This window comes from Sinohyriopsis cumingii, chromosome 6 (assembly GCF_028554795.1).
Source record: "Sinohyriopsis cumingii isolate HCF-2022 chromosome 6, ASM2855479v2, whole genome shotgun sequence".
NCBI lineage: Eukaryota > Metazoa > Mollusca > Bivalvia > Unionida > Unionidae > Sinohyriopsis > Sinohyriopsis cumingii.
The window spans coordinates 44,472,371-44,497,230 of NC_142966.1; the positions used below are offsets into that span (position 1 = coordinate 44,472,371).

Here is a 24,860-nt window from a genome sequence, read left to right on the forward strand (position 1 = left end):
AGTATAATCCAAATTGATAAACTTCAAACACTAAAGCCAACCAACCCTGCTGACAGAATCAAAGGTATGTTGTTTTATGCTGCTTGCATTTAGTAACTAAATTGTCTTTACATATTTAAGCAAGTTTACAATCACATGATCACAGGTAGTGTTACCATAAATATACTATACTGGAAGCATAATGTAAAAACACCCTGAAAAATATAGCATTTTCAATAATAATTTTGCCTATGTGGGAGATTTCAGTGGGCGATGGGAGAGATGGGAGACACCACTCATATCAGGAGGAAACCCTCCCAGTCAGGGTGTTTATATGTATCCAATAACACACAAACTACTGTAGATTTTAACAAATGTTTTCTCTTGTCCTATCTTAATCAGCTGTTTTGAAAAACGTTTGTTTTATTAATATTGACAGTAAAAATATAAATCTTGTTTCAAAAAGCAATCTGTAACATTTTCATGATAATTAATCATTTAGAATTAAATTTGCAATGCTGGGTTTAGTATAACAAAAGCACGTTACTTAAATATATAAATTAGGCTGACTAAGCTACAAACATTTTAAGACATTTGGAAAGACAATTCATTGTAAACTACATTTATAAATTCATTGGATATGTTCCTAATATAAACAAGCAAGGCCTATTTTGCAAAATCTGTATTTTTTAATTGCAGTCTATGTTTCTGAGAATGGCAAGGGACAAAGGAAAATATCAGAAAAAATATACCCCAATTTACCATATATACTCACTTATAAAACCAGTCCAACTGAAAACTGCATAGACCCAGATCTGACATTGCATAATGTAGCATCAGATATGGGTCTGTGCAGTTTATTAGGAGTAATCAATGGAACAAACAACATAGACCCTGATCTGCAGATGCATTATGCTACAGCAGACTGTTGTTTGCAATTTTACTCAACTTAAAAGTGAGTACATATGGTAGGTATGCAACAACAAAACTTTAATCTCAATTTTATAATACAAGTCCATGTGACCTACATCTGTAAATATGAAATGAGACATGTAAGAGGTAAATATGCAGAGTGATTATATTATTGAGCAAGTACTTATATTGGAAAGGAAAGAAACATTCATATATCATATTATGATATGATATGTCATGCACAACAGGCTGAGATGTATCCATATAAAAGATAAAATGAGTTCTTTTCACAGCTCAAAATGAAAGATGAATTCAGTTTTGTAATTATTCAGACTGTCAACCCTAACTTTACGTTTGTCAGTAAGGCAGTCAATATTTTTCATTAAGATGCACTGAAATAATATGTACTGCTATTGTTGACTTGTAGACCAAGTGGCCAAGTGGTCTAAAGCACTCTCCATTAAAGGTCACTGCCATCTCACCTCTGTCTGGATGGGTTTGAGTCTAGGATTCGGCCAATGTGGGTATGTGAAAAAGAGTGCTAGTATCTTCTCATGGGTCGGTGGTTCTTCCCGGGGTTTTCCCGGGTTCTTCCTCCACCATTAATACTGGCCGCCTTGCATAGCCTAACATGTGCTGAAAAATGGTGTTAAACCCCACAACAACAACAATTGTTGACTTGGAAAACATGCATTTAAAATGCCCAGAAGTATAATCTGATGCAGTGATGCAACAATGTGTTCAACTAGAAAGTTTGCAACGACCTTAATGACCTCGACTTCAGTTCCAGAAAGTGCAATCTGAACATCATAGAAGTCAATGTTTCCTTACGATATGTCTCAACTCACCATAACCTTGGCTGTTTTTAATATCTTGTGGTGGTGAAAATCATTTATACCACTGTAAGAAGTGCACCAACTGACACAACATGATGTCCAATAAACGTGATTGTTGCATTGCCAAGCACAATGAAGAATCTGATATTTCTTGTTATACATCTATGTTGTCTGTTGTGGCACTTTACAAAAATTTAATTGTCTCCCTTTAATATATTTTCATTTGCTGGACAACATTTCAAGATCGAGGTATAATGTAAAATCTTGATCATGCAGGCACCTTACTTAAAAAAACATGGCAGATTAAAGCATCTACAGTATTCCTGTAAGATTAGTGTATGTGTGTGTGTGTGTTTTGAATTTTTAACAATTTTTCAGTCATAATGCTAAAATGTTTTTAACAATTTTTCAGTCATAATGCTAAAATGTCTTAAGTGTGACAGCTTATAGTGACGTCTAGCACCTGGGGCATCATGCCAAAGACATGTAGCATGATGTCCCATCCATCACATTATCCTGACACCAGGCTGGCCAGTCCTAGCACTAACCTCTTAATGCTGAGCGCCATGCAAGGCAGCTGCTAGTACCATTTTTATAAGTCTTTGGTATGACTCGTTCAGAGTATGAACCCATGACCTCTCGCATCCAAGGTGGATGCTCTAACCACTAGGCCACTGGAGTGGTTGTAAGATTATTTTGGTTCCCTGACCAGCTCCACTGAATCTAATATGAAAACCAAGATCCAGACCAAACCCTGGCAAGCCAATATCTGGATTTCAGCAAGACTTACAGTAAAATCAGCAGGATTGACAGGTTAAATTGTTACAGTGAAGTCATAAGGGTTAACAGGTTACAATTGACAGGTTAAATCATTACAGTCAAATCATAAGGGTTGACAGGTTACAGTTGACAAGTTAAATAGTTAGCATCAAGTCATAAGGGTTGATAGGTTACAGTTGACAGGTTAAATTGTTACAGTCAAGTCATAAAGGTTGTCAGATTATAGTTTACAGTTAAGTCATATGGTTGAGAAGTTACAGTTGACAGGTTAAGTTGTTACAGTCAAGTCATAAGGGTTGACAGGTTACAGTGGACAGGTTAAATCACTACAGTCAAGTCATAAGGGTTGACAGGTTACAGTTGACAGGTTAAATCATTACAGTCAAGTCATAAGGGTTGATAAGTTACAATTGACAGCTTATAACATTACAGTCGAATCATAAGGGTTGACAGGTTACAGTTGACAGGTTAAATCACTACAGTCAAGTCATAAGGGTTGACAGGTTACAGTTGACAGGTTAAATCACTACAGTCAAGTCATAAGGGTTGACAGGTTACAGTTGACAGCTTATAACATTACAGTCGAATCATAAGGGTTGAGAGGTCTTCTTATTACAATCCCTCTCTTTTAAATCTTTCCAAATAGTTTTAGTTATACAGTGTGAATGAAATTCAAAATAGATTGGGATATATTCAAATTCAATTCAGGCATCTAAGAATACTGATGTATGGATATTAGTGAAAGCACCTAAATAGTTCCAGTGTAGGTGTGCAATACAGAAATACAGATTGAACATCCATATTGAAATCCAATGGGTTTATCATAAAAAATGATTCATGCTACATTTAAATGTTCACACACAACTGTGAAAAACACAATTCCAGCCCTGTCATACCTGGTCCAGTAATACAAAAAAACTTTCTGAGCACAGAAATTGTATGTGTGCCCTTGTTTTTTAAATTTTATTCTTATAAAACTTTGCTTGCAATGAAAATGGAGGCATACAAATATAAAGGTTATAAATTTCAGTGATCTTAAGATTTTCACAACTTGAGTTTGAGTTCAATTTTTATGCTCAAAAAGTTTTGTGACTACAGAGACTTGCCTGGAAATCATAAAACTCTTAAAACAGAGACACTGTGTTGACCAATCACAAATGACATCCTTTTGAATCTTGTTTCTGATTGGCTGATAGCAGAAACTTATATTCAGACACAGATCTGCTGTTGCATTATTGGAAATCATGGTCTAAGATGTTTACTTTAAATTATTAATAAACAAACAATATAGACCAAGATCTGTTGGCACATTATGCTATATTAGATCAAAATCTGCTTTCTTTTGCATTTAGGTGTGATATAGACAGGTAAATATGGTATAAAATTGAGACATAGAATATTGATCGAACTCTATTTTCATTTTGCATTTAGGTGTGATATAGACAGGTAAATATGGTATAAAATTGAGACATAGAATATTGATGGAACTCTATTTTCATTTTGCATTTAGGTGTGATATAGACAGGTAAATATGGTATAAAATTGAGACATAGAATATTGATAGAACTCTATTTTCATTTTGTATTCAGAAATATGTACATAGAATAATGAAAACACAAGACACAAAACATCAGATATAAAAAGTTATATAACTTCAATAATTAGATTGGCACTAGCAGTGAATTAAATTATGAATGGCTGTCATATTTACACACGCAACAAGCAAATTTAATGTAATTGTGCAAATTTCATTCATATTGTTAAACATGCAAATTTGGCTGGTAGTGTTAAATATGCAAATTTGGTTAGGCTAATTTTATTGTTACAAAATATTTATAAATATTTAATATCCTTGCCTGACAATATTCAACATATTTTTACTTTAAAAATTCAGCCTTTCTAAGTAATATGGATATCAGATTTAAAAAAGCTGATTTTTAAATTATATTTTAGAAAGAAACTGACCTTGTACATGACTGAAGCTAAATGTGTATCTTTTGACTCTCCAAACATAATCTTTTGCTTCCCCTTGAGAAAAAAACTAACTCCTTTAAGGCCAATTTTTAATCTGAGAATAAGTATTTAAATGCACAAATGATTTTACTATGTAGTAAACTTTGAATATTAAAAGTAAACAACAGCAACTTTAAAAAACAAACAACAACACTAACATACTGTATTACTATAGTATTTGCACACCCACCCATTTGTTTGTACCTCCCAACCAATTTTAAAAACAAAAAAACATCATGGATATAAACAAATGCACCAAAACAAAATAATTTCATTCATCAATTTATAATTTCTAACCTGACTTGCCACAGGTTTCCATTCATTGTGAACTTATTGGCATTTCAAACCAAATGGAAGCTCTCAAGGTAAATGAACAATAAATTGCTCACTCTCCTTTTCTGATTTCAGGAATAGTCCATTTCAGTAAAAACTGTGTCATCTGTATCCAATATTTTTAATGTCTAGTTTTAACATTTCTAAAACAAATTGAATAGACAAGAGGAACTCTTGTATATATGTGTTCAAAAATTTAAAGAATTATTGATATTATCAAAGATGGTGAACTGCATCAAATCTGTTACTTGAAAACATAGACTCACCCATTCAAAATGGTGACTGTGTTACTAAAGAAACTCCTGTTTATATTCAAAATGACAAGAGTGTTTGGGACCCCCTGGCAAAAATCATGTTAGAAATTATAAATTAATGAATGAAATGACCAAGTTTTGTACATTTATATAACACTGATGCCCTTTGTTTTTAAAATTGGATTGGGGTTACAAAGAAATGGGAGGGTATGCAAATATTAAAATGAAAAATGATACCAATAAATTTGTCATCACCAAAGGAGAGCCAGAGATATGTCAAAGAATGCATTACACATAAATGCTGCATTTTCTATTTTCATTACACATAAATGATACATTTTCTATTTTCATTACACATAAATGATACATTTTCTATTTTCATTTATGGATAATGAGGAAAAAAAGCACTATGATGCATGAACAAATTCCAAAAGAGGTGCAACTGATATTGCTAAAATACAAAAGCAACTGGTAATATCAACAACTAAAAACAATAAACATTTGGAAAGTTAACTTTATAAAATAGCAAGGGCATGAAAATAATCTGAATGGTTGATGAACTATAGCAGTAACAAGAAATAATTAATGAATAATGTTAAAAATAACAATTAAGATAAAGGGCTATTTCTCTAGCTTCAGCATATAAAATGGAAAAAAGAGATGAAACCTTCAAAACGGCATATCAAAGGTATGTAAGAAAAGCAAACAGTAGCAAAATTTGTCACTTTTGTTGAATAATACAATCTATGTGGTGTGGATAGGCAGATGTCTTGAAGTGATTAACTTATCCCAACAGAGGACAATAATGACATGACTTTAGTATTATTATTAATGCATATTTAATGACATGACTTTAGTATTATTTATGCATATTTAATGACTACTTCAGTATTATTATTAATGCATATTTAATGACTACTTCAATATTATTATTAATGCATATTTAATGGCATTGCTTCAGTATTATTATTAATGCATATTTAATGACTACTTCAGTATTATTATTAATGCATATTTAATGACTACTTCAGTATTATTATTAATGCATATTTAATGACTACTTCAGTATTATTATTAATGCATATTTAATGGCATTGCTTCAGTATTATTATTAATGCATATTTAATGACTACTTCAGTATTATTATTAATGCATATTTAATGAAATGACTTTAGTATTATTATTAATGCATATTTAATGACTACTTCAGTATTATTATTAATGCATATTTAATGACATGACTTTAGTATTATTTATGCATATTTAATGACTACTTCAGTATTATTATTAATGCATATTTTAATGACTACTTCAATATTATTATTAATTCATATTTAATGACATGACTTAAGTATTATTATTATTATTGCATATTTAATGACATGACTTTAGTATTATTTATGCATATTTAATGACTACTTCAGTATTATTATTAATGCATATTTAATGACTACTTCAGTATTATTATTAATGCATATTTAATGGCATTGCTTCAGTATTATTATTAATGCATATTTAATGACTACTTCAATATTATTATTAATGCATATTTAATGAAATGACTTTAGTATTATTATTAATGCATATTTAATGACTACTTCAGTATTATTATTAATGCATATTTAATGACATGACTTTAGTATTATTTATGCATATTTAATGACTACTTCAGTATTATTATTAATGCATATTTTAATGACTACTTCAATATTATTATTAATTCATATTTAATGACATGACTTAAGTATTATTATTATTATTGCATATTTAATGACATTACTTCAGTATTATTAATAATGTATATTTAATGACATGACTTTAGTATTATCAGTAATGCATATTTATTTTTTAATTATAGCACTTTATGCATAGATTATCTGACAAAAGGAAATAATTATTTTTCCAAATTTATATCCTATAAAAAATCAACATTGAAATTTACTACAGTTTAGCATGGATTATCCAGGCATCCATTATCAGAGACCTCAAATCACTAAATATAAGCGAGTATAGAATTTAAACAAGTAAACAGAAGAGTAACTTTTGCAGCAATTTAATTCACACAAAAATGTTGTGATTAAAGGATGATGATTATATATATATATATATATATATATATATGTATATATATATATATATGGTTCTGAACTGCATTGATGTTATAATAGTAGACACTATGCTTTGAGTCTCTTCACTCTTGCATGCTACAACAATCAACATTTTATATTTTTGTCCACTGCTAACATGCTGCATTCAAAGATTGATTAACATTTAATGATGTTAAACAACTGCAATTAGGAGCAACTTTTGTCACCAATACACAATGTCTTCTGTACATAATTATAGATCACCAGATAACCAGTCAACTGGACATTTTAATTTTTATTCAAATTATTTGGATTCTAAAAGATTTATTCTTTTTCCTGAAAATATTTGAGTGCTCATACAGAATTTTTGGGATAGACATTTCTTTAAATTTTATTTGGAAATTCAAACACTAGAATATTGTTTGTGAATCAGCAAAGAACTGTAGACACATCTGTACTGTAAAGGCTAAAGCATATGTCATTGTCTTCCATTTTGGATTTTTCATTGCGACTCGAACTTGAATTCATTAGAACATTTCATTACTAGGACGTCGAAAATTTAATTCATGGATTAATCTTGAATTAGTTTTGGATTTGATTCTTAAAACCATAAGTTCTTATTTTTTCATTTTTACATTGTTTTTCTAGGGAATTAAATTAGTTGTTAAATTTTTCAAAGCTTGTTGACTTCACTCTTTCTTTTTTTTACTGTTTATTAGAGCCTAAACACGTAACATAAGACATTTAACTGTCAATCAGGTGGCAGAAAGTTTCTCTAGTTCATATAAAAGTGCAGAGGAAATGGGAGGACCAGATTGCCCAGTCAAATTTCCTGAAGGAATACAGCATCCAAACTTTACCACAGACTCCATAATAGACTGACTTAGCTCAAAGTGATATTTGGCTGAATTTGCTAAAGGGGATCTGAAATCCGCCATGCACTCAGAAGTACAGTTTTCCAGTGTACAACATACCAAACAGTTAATACCAAATAGCATGTACTAATTGGATAACCCCATGACAAAGTGAAATGTAGAGACGCATCTGGAGTGTTTGGAGTGGATGCATGCACTGAGGTTCCATTGACAAAAATAAAACTTGGAGTGGATGCACTGAGGTACCATTGACAAAAATAAAACTTGGAGTGGATGCACTGAGGTACCATTGACAAAAATAAAACTCTATTGTCATCACACTACTCAGAACTGTATTATTACCACTGCTATAATTTATGTGAGATGTATAATTTGCAAAAATGTGTCCAGACCAACTGAGGGGTGGCTCCATGTTGCAATAACACATCTGCATTCACACACAAGTTTATAAAGCATGTCTTACAAAACAATTGCCATGAAAACCCTAAATCACCCATCAAACAACCAAAATTTAGCTCCTTGGGACTTCTTTTCTTTCTTCAAAATTGAAAGAATCATTATGGGGAAAACCATTACAACAGCAGAGAATAACTAAGGAATACAATCACTGGGTCACTGTGATTGCTTTCACATGATACTGCACATGTTAACAACATGGGAAACAACATCCAAAAAATGTATTAAGTCAAAAAGTTTTCATTGAGAAGGACTGCAAATAATAATTAGTGTAAACAGTTAAGTAATTTTTCTTTGTGATGTTTATTATAGAATGTTTTGATCAGCCTTCATAAATAAGTACCAATTTACATGTAACACTTAACTGTTTTTAATTTTTCAACTTAAATTTGACCACAGACATCAGGCTAGCATCATCACATGCGATTGTAATACATTTCCTTGGAACTGTTATTGACATATCAGTATATAAAAATTGTGGATTGTGAGGTGGAAATTCAGCCGTTAATAAATGGTTTATATAACCTGTAATAGTGTGGATTCCGTGGCAAACCTAAAGCATGTCAGTGATCCCATTGAACTACTAATAATGTAGAAAGCCTCATTTGAATTATTGTGTAGTTACCATGGAAACTGGACTGAATTCATGCAGCATTGCATTATACACTGTTGGCAAGGAAGACAGTTGGTCTGAGTTCAATAAGCATTGCATTATACAATGTTAGCAAGGAGGACAGCTGGGCTGAGTTCAACAAACATTGCATTATACAAACTGCTCCGATGGAATAGAGGTTAGAGCATCTGCTCGGATGAGGGAGGTCATGGGTTCGATCCCCAGCCAAGTCATACCAAAGACTTAAAAATGGTACTAACAGTTGCCTTGCTTGGCGCTCAGCATTAAGAGGTTAGTGTACTGAGTCAAGGAACAAGACGTGATGCCCAGGACGTTGCATACCTAATGCTAATTCATGTTAGAATATCAGAGCAGTTCTTCCTGATTTTAACAAAAAGTTTCAACACTATTCATGTTTATTGAAGCAGCAATAAAAAATGTGCACAAGAAAATTCAGCATACGCTACAAGGATGAAAAAAGTCAACATAGCAATTATTAGCATTCTGTTGGGGTTTTATTTCAATTTTCTTTCAACTAAGTATCATGGCCAATCTCAACAGACTGTAGAGGAAATAACTATTTATTTTGTCACAATTTGAGCTTAACTTTATACAAGGAACAACTAAATAGCTCTTTGACTATATATGTATGAAGTTCAATGAGGTCACTTATTTTCAGACAAGTTACCCATCAAATGATACTGTCACTTCCTGATGAGAAGTTACAATATTCAAATGATACTGTCACTTCCTGATGAGAAGTTACAATATTCAAATGATACTGTCACTTCCTGATGAGAAGTTACAATATTCAAATGATACTGTCACTTCCTGATGAGAAGTTACAATATTCAAATGATACTGTCACTTCCTGATGAGAAGTTACAATATTCAAATGATACTGTCACTTCCTGATTAGAAGTTACAATATTCAAATGATACTGTCACTTCCTGATGAGAAGTTACAATATTCAAATGATACTGTCACTTCCTGATTAGAAGTTACAATATTCAAATGATACTGTCACTTCCTGATGAGAAGTTACAATATTCAAATGATACTGTCACTTCCTGATTAGAAGTTACAATATTCAAATGATACTGTCACTTCCTGATGAGAAGTTACAATATTCAAATGATACTGTCACTTCCTGATGAGAAGTTACAATATTCAAATGATACTGTCACTTCCTGATGAGAAGTTACAATATTCAAATGATACTGTCACTTCCTGATTAGAAGTTACAATATTCAAATGATACTGTCACTTCCTGATTAGAAGTTACAATATTCAAATGATACTGTCACTTCCTGATTAGAAGTTAAAATATTTAATTAATGACAACAGATGAGCTTTTCAATTCCATAAATAAATGGTCTAATTATCAGTTATTTTCTCAACCACTTGAAGTGCACACACACTGAAGCAGTCTATCAATCTTAAACAAAATTCCATTTGTAGCAATAATATTGACTTCCACAATTTTTGCGTGTTTATTGATGTAAAAGTTCCCACTATCATCCTGAGATATAGTGATTGGTTCTCCTTGCATAGACTGCAACTGTAGCATTGAATTTGCTGGAATTCCTCGGGAAATTATTATTTTATTCACTATGTGATGAAGGGTGTTCTGAAAAAAGGACAAAACATATTTCATATATATATATATATATATATATATACACACACACACATGTATATATAATGATATACCACAAGATGTATAAATTTTTCATTAAAAGGAAATGAGGCTTGCCAAGTTTCCTTTTAATGAAAAAATTATACCAGTGGTATATCATTGATACATCGCACATACATGACATATATTTTAATTATATCACATACAAATACACATATTTGCTGATTTAAGGGAGTTAGGATTGACTACATGCAACTGTGTATTTATCGAGTGAATGGACCCCTCACATTCCTGCCAAGTGTTCGCTACAAAATGTAGTTTGTGCTTTTGTTGGTATTTACCTTTGCATATTGATAAGTTGACTGTTTTTGTTTTTGAGTTTCTATTTTTATTCACATAGATTAAATCAATATAAGACATACTTATATGGTTTTAATGAAGAAAGTAGAGCACTACAAACACTAACGCTCAGCCTTTCATGTACCACCGCATGGAAATAAGTGAAGCATAGAAACTAAGTGAAATGACGATCAAACAAGAGGTAATTAAAATATTTAATATATTTATGGTTGATCTAAGTCATTATTCTGCTTTAATTAACATTACTATCAACCACAGAATTCTCTGCCTCTCTCTGTCTGTCTGTCTGTCTCTCTTTCGTTGGTCAGTTTGACCTATCATTTGCCATCATTCATAGTTCCAGAGATGTCATCATATGACACAAGCAAAATTCAAAGTGAAAATTTTATATGGATGTCTTTTCATGGATTTTTGACCCATTCCTTGCTATGCTAGTCCAGTGAGAGAGAGAGAAAGGCAACCTTTAGATATTTTCATAATTAATTAATAGCAATCAATTTTTAAAACATTTTTTTTAAATAATAGGTTAAATAAACAACATCATCAACAACAATAAAGCATTCAATACATTACAGTATGTGTGCCTTGTAACCAAGAAATTTACAGTATATTGTCAACAGGCTATTGCATCTTTGTATCATTGATTATATAAACACTGTAAATAAATCCCAAGGACAGTGTACACATACCATTACAACAAACCATATACTTGTAGGTTACTTGGTGTAAATTCAGTTTCAAGGTTTTCATCAAGCCCAAATTCTTTTTCTCTCACACCAGATGTTTGTGTATTTTGTCCCTTTTGTATGAGAGGGGAGGGGGAACAGAAAACAGAAAGGAGTGCAATAAAATTGTGTAAATTAATTTAGAAAATGGGGATTATTAATACTTTTTATCATTATTTTCATACGTCACTGACGATTAATGAGTGGAAATTCATAATTGATCTATAGGCATAGAATCAGCAGCACACATTTTCAAGAATATGTATAAAGTTTTCATTAAAGTGAAATGAGGCATGCAAGTTTCCTTTTAATGAAAAATTTATAAGAGTGGTATATCAAAGATACAGCATGCATACTATACATATATATTATTTATATCACATACAAATACTCATATTTGCCTTCTGAAAGAGCTAGGATTGATGACAGGCAACTGTGTATTGACTGGGTGAATGAACTCTTCACATCTCTGCCCAGAGTGTCCACTACAAAATGTGGTTCTGTGCTTTTTGCAGCTATTCAAAATCCTACTTTGCAAATTGATAAGGTGCTTCTTTTCTTTCCTTGAACTTCTATTTTCATTCATATTTATTAAATGAATATAAGATAAACTTATGATTTAAAGATGAATGATGGTTTAAATGAAGAAAGTAGAACACAACAAACATAGTATGGTTACAGTAAATGCAAATCCATTCACTTGCTGGTGAGTGTATTTAAGTTTGGAATACAAACTACGTGAAATGATGAACCAACACGAGGTAATTCAAACATTTAGATGTTAATCTAAGTAATTATTGTCATTTTATTATTGTCATCTAATTAACACTGCAACCTACCATAGCATTGTTTTTACTCAACATCTCTCTTTCGCCTTTGTGTTAATCAGTTTGACTGTAACTTTTACCATCATTTATTGGTCCAGAGAAATCACTGCATGAAATGGGTGCAAAACTGATTCACTCATTTATTTGCAGATGTTTGCCCCGTATCATGCTACGATGGTCCAGCAAGAGAGAGTGAGAGATAGAAAGAGATGTGATAAAACTGATGTGCTGAGAGACCAAACAAGTGAGAGAAAGCAAACAAAACACAAAGAGAGAGAGACTGAGACAGAGAGATTTTACGGGGTGTTGGAAAAATTACTATAAGAGCTTTTTAGTTACTGTCAATCCATTTGTTTCTCTGTTGGTCAGTTATGCCTGACCAAACAACATAGTGAGAGAGAATGAAGGATAAATGGCCTTTGACAATTTTAATTTTTAAAACCTCATTTTATGTTTTAAAAAAAACAAACAACAGGCTTGAAATAGATTACAATATCTGTGTGCCTCCTGACCAAGAAATTTACTGTCTAGTCTCAACAGGCTTTTGCAACTTTGTGTCACTGGTGTTGTGAACAATGTAGATAAATGACATGGAAAGTGTACACACAATGACCCAGGTTCTTGTAGATTACTTGGTGAAAGTTCTGTTTCAAAAGTTTCAAACAATCCCAAATCTTTTCTTTCTCTCTCTCTCTCTCTCTCTCTCTCTCTCTCTCTCTCTCTCTCTCTCTCTCTCTCTCTCTCTCTCTCTCTCTCTCTCTCTCTCTCTCTCTCTCTCTCTCTCTCTCTCTCTCTCTCTCTCTCTCTCTCTCTCTCTCTCTCTCTCTCTCTCTCTCTCTCTCTCTCTCTCTCTCTCTCTCTCTACCAATTTCTGCATAATTTGTCCTTCATGCATGAGAGAGACAGCCAATCACAAAGAGAGACAGAGAAACTGAGAGAAAGGGAGAAGAAAAGGGAATGCAGAAAGGATTTCAATGAAATTGTGTAACATGTTTAATTCATTAGAAAATGTTACATATTTTTTCATTATTATATTATGCCCTTAATGATCAATTAGTGGAAATTCATCAATGATCAATAAAATTCATAGCCTACTATTGAAACATTGTTTATATATGCATATTAATAACTGTATTGGTATATCAAATTAATATACACACACACACAGACATTAATTCCTTTTTATAATGCTGTCTATGGCAAACAGAGAGTAGGCTGCCTTATAATGTATCTAAAACATAATTTTACTAACACTTCATAAACTAGGATATCATTATAATTAAGAGCCTAGTTGATAGGGAATGCTGCTCTGTGTGTGTGTGTGTGTGTGTGTGTGTGTGTGTGTGTGTGTGTGTGTGTGTGTGTGTGTGTGTGTGCGTGCGTGCATGCGTGCGTGCGTGCGTGCTTGTGTGTGTAAAAACTCAGCCAAAACATTAAAAAAATAATATAGAAAAAGCACATCATAATTTTCAAACCCCAGTTAAAAATTACTACACCAGACAGATTCCTTCCCTTCCTCCTGTTTCTCTTTCTAATACCATTAGTCAATTTGCCTGACAGTTTGAAGAATGCCTCCACAAGTTTGAAAAATACTTCAGAAAGCTGTATTAGAATTGCATTTACTAAGGTTGGTGTCCAACCAATACCAACAGCTACAAAAGCTGACCCTTGACCTTCTGACCTCAATTGAACAGCCCTCTTCCATATCGGAAGTGCAGCAAGCCCTTCATAAACATTTTTTCTTTCAATTATAGTGACCTTGACCCTTGGACCCAAAAACTCAAATGGGTTTTTCCATATGCCAAATGCAAGTCATCCACAAATTTTGATCCAGGTCTAAGACGTAGGCCTAATGTTATTATGCAGGAACCATTTTTCTACTTACAGTCACATTGGCCTTTACATTTGACCTTTTGACCTATAAATTGACATGCTTCTTCCCTACAGAATGAGCAAGCCATCCTCACAGTTCTGGCAAGTGTAGATTTTATAGAACTCCAGTTATAGTGAAGAAACCATTTCAGTACCGTGACCTTGACTCTTGAACTTATGACCCCACACTTATTTATGTTCCTTTTTACCAAAAGTGCAAGCTATCCACAAAGTCTGGCAAGTTTAGATGTGGACAACTAGAGTTACTGTGCAGCAACAGAATTTGTTAATAGACAGACAGACAATATCATAACATAATAAGCTCTGCTTTATGGGAAGCAGTTAAAAATCACTCAAGACAGTACCTTTCTAAGTAATTCTATGTTGTTATATAGTTTCTCCATTTCATGGGTTGACTTTTTGGAGAATGCTTCCTCTGTAGGGGCAAACACTGTGTAATAAGCATCATCTTTTAGCAACAGAGACTGGAGTTTGGAATTCTCCACATGGTACAGAAATGTCCTGAACATAAATGGAATTGAATTTATTACATGAGATAGAGAGAAACATTAATAAAATAAATAAGCAAAAGGAAAGATAAAGTGCTTATTATAGTAAATATGTAAGAATAAAATGTACAATATCTAAAATTATATTACAAATAAATATTTCTGAAAATATTCATCACAGCTGAGCAAGTGTAAAACACATAAAGGTACAATTGATCTGCAGAACCTATCTCTGACCTGTATACATATGATTCTCGGTTTTCTCACCTAAGTGTATATCTGTATATGTGTGATTCCATGAAATCAGTGTCTCCCCTGTGTATGTGTGATTCTATGGTACCTGTGTCTCACCTGTGTATGTGCAATTTTATGGAACCATTCTTGCACCTGTGTATGTGCAATTCCTTGAAACCTATGTCTCACCTACATGCAATACCATGGAACATGTGACTCACCTGTGTAAGTTAGATTCCATAAAACCAGTGTCTCAATAAAGAAAAATAAAGAGTAGCTAAATATACAATTTTGATCTTTTAATATTTATCCACTTTAGACATGTGGAAAAACTGAAATAATATTCTGTCAAAAAATGCCACTGCCATTTACAATAATTGAATATTTACCTTTAATGATCAGGTTAGTGTTGTATAGTTTATGCTATTAGAGACAACAAATGTGAGATAAGTGAAGTTAAACAGTACAGAAACAGGAGTTCAACAGCATATAAGGTCTCACCTGTGTAATCATTATAATTATAGGTGTCTGCATTTGTATGAGAAAATATGAACAAGTTTTTCTGAATAATATTTCATGACCTTTGGGAGTGATGTCTGAAAAAATGAGTTCATATTTTCCCATATAAATAAAGTAACCTTTTTATTATATACTCATTTTTTATTCCACCTAAGGCTTAATTATAAAAAAATACACTACAAGAAACAAAGTAAGTGAATTTATGCTGTATTCCAAAATAAATACACAGCTGTAGATTCATAAACACACAATAACAATATTGATGCATACACAGTACCGTCCAGTGACCTTTCAACTTTGTTGTGCACTTGACATTAGTTTAAAAACAAATTATAGTTATGGTCACTTAAAATTGAAATTTAGAGCTATATTGTGAATGAATGAGCATTGCAACATCTTTTCAATTGGTCTGGAATGGAAGGATTTTGTTTTTTTTTTTGTTGTTCTTGATTATACTCAATTCTGCTTGTAATGGACTGGACTGGATTTATTAGCTGTGTCAGTTCTATATGAAGTACTATTGACTTGAACATGGAGGGATGCATTTGAATCAGCTGCATGTGTGTTTCTGTTCTGTCACTGAATGTTTGGAATCATAATGTGGGGAAAATATTAAATTTTTCAATTGAAATTATCAAAAAGACACTATGGAATATCACGTTCATTTCATTTTGAGTACTGTAAGGTGAATGTGATTGCAGTTGGAAATGAAGTCAAAATTACAGTACAATTTCAAGGTGTGTAATCAAGTTTTAGAACCCATGACATAGCTCATGTAATTTGGATTTGCAGAACTAATTAAGTATATTTTGAGGAAATTCAAGATGCAATAATGTAAGTATAATTTTTGCCAGCTAAGGAAGACATGCTTATGCCTTGTCACTTGCATACTCTTTGTTGGGACCCCAGTTATGCAATGACCTATATGGCATCTATCACTAGCCTAAATCTGAAACATTGTATAAAAGAAAAAATGGAAAACTGCAAAGCAGCTGCTGTGTGCCAGTCAATACAGCCAGCGGAAATAATTTTTCGTCATATTGGTTCTAAGGCCCTGACTTTTCTACCAAAACCTTCAGTTGCATTTTTTTTGCGTGAATTTAGTACTTTGACTTATAAAATGTTAAATCACTGAAATATACATGACAGCACTTGGCTTCAATATGCTTTTCTTGCTATTTCTGTATACTCCAGAGAGCACTGGTCATAGTCTGAACCATTCCACTTATGAAAAATTCTGAACATTTATCCTAATCAACTGTTTAAATTACCAGAATGGTATTCACAATACTACCTATCTCATGTTTGTTGTGGACATTGTGAATATCATGTTCATTCATTTTCTTGTTTTACAGTTTAGTTTCTGACTCAGCAAACTAATCTACATCATTCACTTTTTCATCTCTACCTTCAAATAGATGAAACAGCTTCTTTCATTCATCTACAAACAAATCTAATAAATTAACACCTAAAGTGTTTACTATGTGTGTACATGGTTTGTTTACAAATTCATTCCTAATGATCTATACTTTTTATGACACAAGTTTTATGCAGTATGAAAGGTGTTCATTATCAAACATTACTGCATGATTCTGACAATGCAAAGTCAACAGAGAAATCATAGAGAACATAATAACATCATTCATTGCGCGATTCTGGATATTATTTAGTACCACTATGAACTCCATTACCAAAATTAAATCACTTGAATTGTATTGTCAATAGTATAACAATATTAAATCACTTGAATTGTGTTGTCAATAGTATAACAATATTAAATCACCTGAATTGTATTGTCAATAGTATAACAATATTAAATCACCTGAATTGTATTGTCAATAGTATAACAAAATTAAATCACTTGAATTGTATTGTCAATAGTATAACAATATTAAATCACCTGAATTGTATTGTCAATAGTATAACAATATTAAATCACCTGAATTGAATTGTCAATAGTATAACAATATTAAATCACCTGAATTGAATTGTCAATAGTATAACAAAATTAAATCACCTGAATTGTGTTGTCAATAGTATAACAAAATTAAATCACCTGAATTGTATTGTCAATAGTATAACAATATTAAATCACCTGAATTGTATTGTCAATAGTATAACAATATTAAATCACCTGAATTGTATTGTCAATAGTATAACAAAATTAAATCACCTGAATTGTGTTGTCAATAGTATAACAAAATTAAATCACCTGAATTGTATTGTCAATAGTATAACAATATTAAATCACCTGAATTGTATTGTCATTAGTATAACAATATTAAATCACTTGAATTGAATTGTCAATAGTATAACAATATTAAATCACTTGAATTGTATTGTCAATAGTATAACAATATTAAATCACCTGAATTGTATTGTCAATAGTATAACAATATTAAATCACTTGAATTGTGTTGTCAATAGTATAACAAAATTAAATCACCTGAATTGTATTGTCAATAGTATAACAAAATTAAATCACCTGAATTGTATTGTCAATAGTATAACAATATTAAATCACCTGAATTGTATTGTCATTAGTATAACAATATTAAATCACTTGAATTGTATTGTCAATAGTATAACAAAATTAAATCACCTGAATTGTGTTGTCAATAGTATAACAAAATTAAATCACCTGAATTGTATTGTCAATAGTATAACAATATTAAATCACCTGAATTGTATTGTCATTAGTATAACAATATTAAATCACCTGAATTGTATTGTCAATAGTATAACAATATTAAATCACCTGAATTGTATTGTCAATAGTATAACAAAATTAAATCACCTGAATTGTATTGTCAATAGTATAACAATATTAAATCACCTGAATTGTATTGTCAATAGTATAACAATATTAAATCACCTGAATTGTATTGTCAATAGTATAACAAAATTAAATCACTTGAATTGTATTGTCAATAGTATAACAATATTAAATCACTTGAATTGTATTGTCAATAGTATAACAATATTAAATCACTTGAATTGAATTGTCAATAGTATAACAATATTAAATCACTTGAATTGTATTGTCAATAGTATAACAATATTAAATCACCTGAATTGTATTGTCAATAGTATAACAATATTAAATCACTTGAATTGAATTGTCAATAGTATAACAATATTAAATCACTTGAATTGTATTGTCAATAGTATAACAAAATTAAATCACCTGAATTGTATTGTCAATAGTATAACAATATTGGTTGAAAGAAAATAACATGAAACTTAGAAATATATCTCTATTTGCTTTTTAAGCATGATTTGATTAAATTAAATGCCAAGATCCTATCATGTGAAAAATGTGTGTGTGTGTGTGTGTGTGTGTGTACACACATGTATATATATGTTTGATTAGCATTTCCCTCAACCCCTATGTCCCCTTGCTCCAGCACACATAAAGGTGATCACTGAATTTTCAATCATTCTTGCTTAATGCAGTTTGGTATATAACACAATCAGCAGTTTTTGGCCCCTGAACTACCACATTACAATGAGGGAGAACTATACTTTGCTACTTCCCCCCACTATGTCTGACTGGCAAAATTTTTCGACCAAAGCCTTCATCAAAATATTTTGATTGTTATGCTGCAGCTATTGTCACTGGTAAAGTGATGCTCATGTATCACCATTTGCTAATGCATGAAAATCAAAAAGTCTTTACTGTAAACTTTTGTCCCTTGTGATGAGAGTCAGGAGGTCATACTCGGGTGGTATAAGGACTTTGTCTATCACATGAATGATTCCATTGCTGCATTCCTCGTTGGGAGTGATGATTTCAGCATCATTAACCAGTATACCCTGAAAAAATGCACATTAAAGTCTTAATCAACAAAGAATGTGTTCACAAAACACAGATGTCCATGACAATACCTGAAATGACATAAATGTTAAACATTATCTGACAGACAGACAGACTTGGATAACACTATATGACCTTGCCATGGTGAGATATACAAATCTATGTTTATATTTGAAATGTAACAAAATTCTTTTAATTTATAGTTTTGCAGGCAAGAAAAATAAATATGCTGACCTTACCTTTATGTTTTGATGCAGGATTATCTCAAGATGTTAATTTCCAAAAGTAATTTGAATAATTAAAACCTATCTAATTACTATTCAAATTTCTTCACTGAACATATGTGCATAATTTTAGTATAATCGGATCCCATAATGTGTTCAAATTCTTCACTGAACCTCACTGCACCATTTATTTCAATCTGATCTCTGTGAACTGGTCTTGTTCTTCACTGAATATATGTGCATCATTTTATTTCAATCTGATTTCTTAGTGTTGACGTTCTCCACTGAACCTATATGCATATTTTTTCTTAATCTGATCACTTCAAGTGTCCCAAGTATTCCAAGTCCTTGAAAGAAAAGATGCACCTCATTTAATGTCAATTCATTCAAGGTAAAAGATTATCTAACTATTTCCAAAATAAGTTCATGCTAAAAGGAAATGGATTCTGCCAACCACCCCATAAAATGACTGTGGTTATGAAGGTCACACCATCATTCATCAATTTACTAATAACTGATAAAAAAATTTTTTTTTAAAGTGTTCAGTTTTTCCAGCCCAAGCTCATAAACCAGTCACCAGCAGTGCAAATGAATAGGTTAAAGGTACCTGAATCAGCTGGCTGGGATGCTGAAAGCATTCGCAGAAAAATGTGCTGTCACCTCTACCTGGACTTATCAGGTCAATTGTGTCATTCTTGTACAAGTATGCCTCCACCATACAATGTTGTCTTTTAATAGCAGAAAGAATGCAACATCAAAGTGTTCTTTTATTGCACCTTCTTTTCTAGTACCTTTGACAAAACCATCACTGCCTCATGAGTTATCGTCCTTATTCAGTATGGCCTGTATGTTTGTAGGTCATAAACTATCAATGTTACTGTTCACATGTAGTTTCAGTGAGCTGCATATATGGTCAACCTGATTATAACCAAGGTTGATGCAACCAAAGTTATTAAATGCATGATGGCATCAATGAGAAAGCAGCCAGTACACATTTTAGCTGCTAAGCCTACTATGTCACATCAAAATGTCATTGTAAACCAGCTACAGTCTTCATAAGGTTGAACTGCATGGCCAACCAAAATAAGTTTCTTAAAAACTTGTAAGTTCAACCAAACATGTTCATTAGGTGGACGGTGAGTCCATACTTTCATTTATATCTACCGGGGTGTGGCTTTCATGTAAATTCATAAAATAGTTCCAGTTTTTCAATCTGTGCTGATGAATTGGAAAATATTTGATGATATGAATGTCAATATCAGATTGTCAGGTGATAAAGATGTCCATGTCAAATTGTGAGGTGATACAGATGTCTGTATCAGACTGTCAAGTGATAAAGTTGTCCATGGTGATACAGATGTCTGTATCAGACTGTCAAGTGATAAAGTTGTCCATGGTGATACAGATGTCCATATCAGATTGTCAGGTGATAAAGATGTCCATATCAGATTGTCAGAATATGATTAGTTGGTACTACCAGTATGTATCGAGCAAAATTTATAATGAAAAAGAAAGTTGTTTAACTTTAAAGAATGGAAGCAGTAAGCTTGCTTAGTGAATGTATAGTTGTCACAAACCTTTCAGAACAGGTAAGAAAATGCTGCCTAAGTTATTATTGTTATTATTAGTAGTACAGTAGTAGCATTATTATTATTATTATTATTATTATTATTATTATTATTTTTATTACATTTCTATGGACAGAGATTTTCATCTTCTTTTCTGATTCTGTCTCAAGGTATTTATCACCAATCATGTCATCCTGATTTATCTTCCCTTTGACTAGGTGATACTTAAACAAGTGCTCCATTTCCACTGGCTCAGACACCAGAGCAGTCTGGACGGATGTTGGCAGGGCTGGAAGAAAATAAATATTGATGACTGCAATCTTTAGATGCAGCCTTTGTCAGGAATTAGCTAAACAAGTTGGCCAAATGTAATGGCATGTTTATACAAACCCAATGAATTGCACCTGCAAAGCAGATGGGAACACAAAATATGGTAAACAATAGTGGATTGGTGATGTACATCATTTAAAAGTGGTAACTGTGGAAGGACAGTGTAGGATAAGTAAAACTGATGCAGGACAAGTAAAAAATGTTCCAATTTTACTTAGCTTGCAGGAAAAGTAAATTTTCTGATTCACTTGCCTTGCTGGATAAGTAGCCAGCATTCAATTTTCCAACCCCGCTCCTTCCTCAAATACAGACAACCACATCAAATACCCATGACTCAAACAAGTTTAAAAGAATTATAAATCTTTAACACTGTTCTCCCATTTTGCATGCAGCAATTTCTGGAATAAAATATTTCAAAATGTCCTGTAATAATTTGTTTGGCCAATTTGGACTTTTCAGAAGCCCTATAATTATGATATTTGTTGGAATGTCCTGCCATTTATACAAGATATATATATTTATAAAAATATCTCTATTTGATGTGCCTGCCACAATAATACAGACTGGCAGATAGATGAGAAAATTAGTGTATATTGAAAACTTTGGTTGCATTATAACACATTTTTTAATAAAAGAATTCTCTGAATTATTTTAGTTTTATTAAACTCATGGATCTGACACATTTGAAAATTAGAACATTTTCAAATACTGACAAAGCAACAGTTAATGTATAATGGATGTTTTGGTTTTTAATACACTTTTAAAACATTATTGGCTATATCATGCAAAGGAACTGGGAGCTAAGCACATTTCCCAAGGACACTGTGCGACTGCCAACACGGACTGATCCTGGTGCAGGCATCAATAAGCAAATCTATCATTAACGGAAGATGCTACCATGAAAATGAATGTTGATAATTAAATTAATTAATTAATTAAATGGAAATACTGGACTCATGAAGACAAGTATTCTCACTTTCTCTCATGTGTAAGGCCATGATGTCCAGTGTGGTACACTCATACAGGAGTTTTCCATTATGCCCATGTACACATTATCCTACAATGCATGATGTTAACATCTGAATTGATTTGTATAAAATCCCTGTATCCATGACATCACAATCATATCCTTTTTCTTCTTCTAACGTTTATTTTCAGAACCGAAGTTACGTTTCTGTTTTAATTACATATCTATCTGTCTGTTGTAAACCAAATCTTAAATTCTATTTCAAGATATCCCTGATGATGACAGTTCTTGGACACATGTTCTGGAATTCTATTTCAAGATATTACTGATGATGACAGTTCTTGGACATATGTTCTTGAGATTCTTCAGAAACTGGACAATACAAATTGTGCTTCATATTATAAATGTAACTTCATTACTAATTAGAAACACATTGCAATTTGTTGACATCAAGGAGGTCATCCAGGTGGAACATAAGTATATAATTACAATTAAGATATTTCTTTGATCACTACTTATGTCTTCACTCTAAGCAGCTATATCTCCAGTACATATTTTGTTCTTATATATCACCCAAGCTGAATTGAAAAGTACTTTCTGCCCCCTCCCCCCTGCAATGCACACACCACACAAACAACCCATCATGTCCAACAGCTTGATATTTTTCTTTCTCTTCTATTAATTTGCAAATATTCATTAACAGGTTTAAGCTCTTAATGATCATTAATTACTGTCTGACAATATTACAATATTGTACATACAATTTTCTTTTAATACCTCATTAGCATGCATTAATATTTCAATATTATGCCTTCATTAAACATATCAGTCACATTATATAAAAGTAAATATTAATGTGAAATGTTTTAATGTTGCAATATTATGCCTTCATTAAACGAATAATAATAATAATAATAATAATGAGGACTTTATATAGCACCTAATCTTTAGAAGCTCTAAGTGCTTTACAACATTAGACAACATAAAAACATATATAATGATATGATTACAAACACAAACACCATGAAATTAGAAAACATTAAAAAACATGCTGAGAATATTTAAGGTAGGAAACATTATTAGGTCTTTAAGTTTGTTCTTGCAGTCAAAATAAGTGAGTTTTGAGAGCACTCTTGAATGTGATCACTGTGTCTTTGTGTCTAAGTTCAGTGGGCAATTCATTCCATGTTGCTGGGCCCTGGTATGCAAAAGAAAGCTATCCATATGACTTTGTTTTCATAGTGGGAATAATGAGTATATGATTGTAAGACGAGGAGCGTAATTATCTTGCTGGTGTGTACACATGGGTGAGGTCAGATAGGTGTTGGACAAGAGTCCGTCAGAGAAACATAGCACAGAGAACAAATTTTGTGTTTGATTCTGGATCAAATGGATAGCCAGTATAGGGTACAGAGCAGCAGGGAGGTGTGCTCTGATTGTGATACTCTAAGTATGATCCGAGCAGCTGTGTTTTGAAGTTTTTGGAGTAGATATTGAGATGAACCAGACATAATTGAGTCACAATAGTCCAGTCTTGAAAGTACTAATGAACACACAAATCAGTCACATTATATAAAGTAAATATTAATGTTAAATGTTTTAATGTTGCAATATTCTGCCTTTATTAAACACATCAGTCACATTATATAAAAGTAAATATTAATGTTAAATGTTTTAATGTTGCAATATTATGCCTTTATTAAACACATCAGTCACATTATATAAAAGTAAATATTAATGTTAAATGTTTCAATGTTGCAATATTATGCCTTCATTAATCACATGGATGGATGAACAACTGATGAAGGATGGACACAATTACTATGGGGCTTCACCAACTTCAATGAGCAGAGTCCCAACAACTAGAAGCTCTTTCAAACTTTTTTTAGTCCAAAATGTTATTGTATTTCTTCCTTTTGAAAAAGAAAATAATTGAGGAATAGAGAAAAAATGTGGGGAAACTTATCACTGCATTACTTTAGCAATATACTGGAGCATGGCAACTTACATCAATGAAATAATAATTCAACAATCACAAAAGCACAGACTCCTGTGACCAGTAGAACAGTTGCTGTCATAAACAGGAAAATCAAGTCCCAAGCAAAGTGACCTGCAAGTTAAAAGTATCAC

At 32.0% G+C, this 24,860-nt stretch overlaps 1 protein-coding gene across 1 annotated transcript in view; it reads right to left on the reverse strand.

Moving 5' to 3' along the window:
• Positions 1 to 10,315: 10,315 nt before the first annotated feature.
• LOC149796829 (transforming growth factor-beta-induced protein ig-h3-like) overlaps positions 10,316 to 24,860 on the reverse strand; it is a 205,823-nt gene continuing 191,278 nt past the window's right edge. The window contains exons 11-14 of the mRNA XM_089960290.1: positions 21,556 to 21,722; positions 19,504 to 19,640; positions 14,928 to 15,084; positions 10,316 to 10,769 (exon numbers count right to left, since the gene is read on the reverse strand). Coding sequence (XP_089816416.1) covers positions 10,536 to 10,769; positions 14,928 to 15,084; positions 19,504 to 19,640; positions 21,556 to 21,722 — 695 coding nt within the window. The 3' untranslated portion in view covers positions 10,316 to 10,535. The remainder of the gene's footprint in view (positions 10,770 to 14,927; positions 15,085 to 19,503; positions 19,641 to 21,555; positions 21,723 to 24,860) is intronic.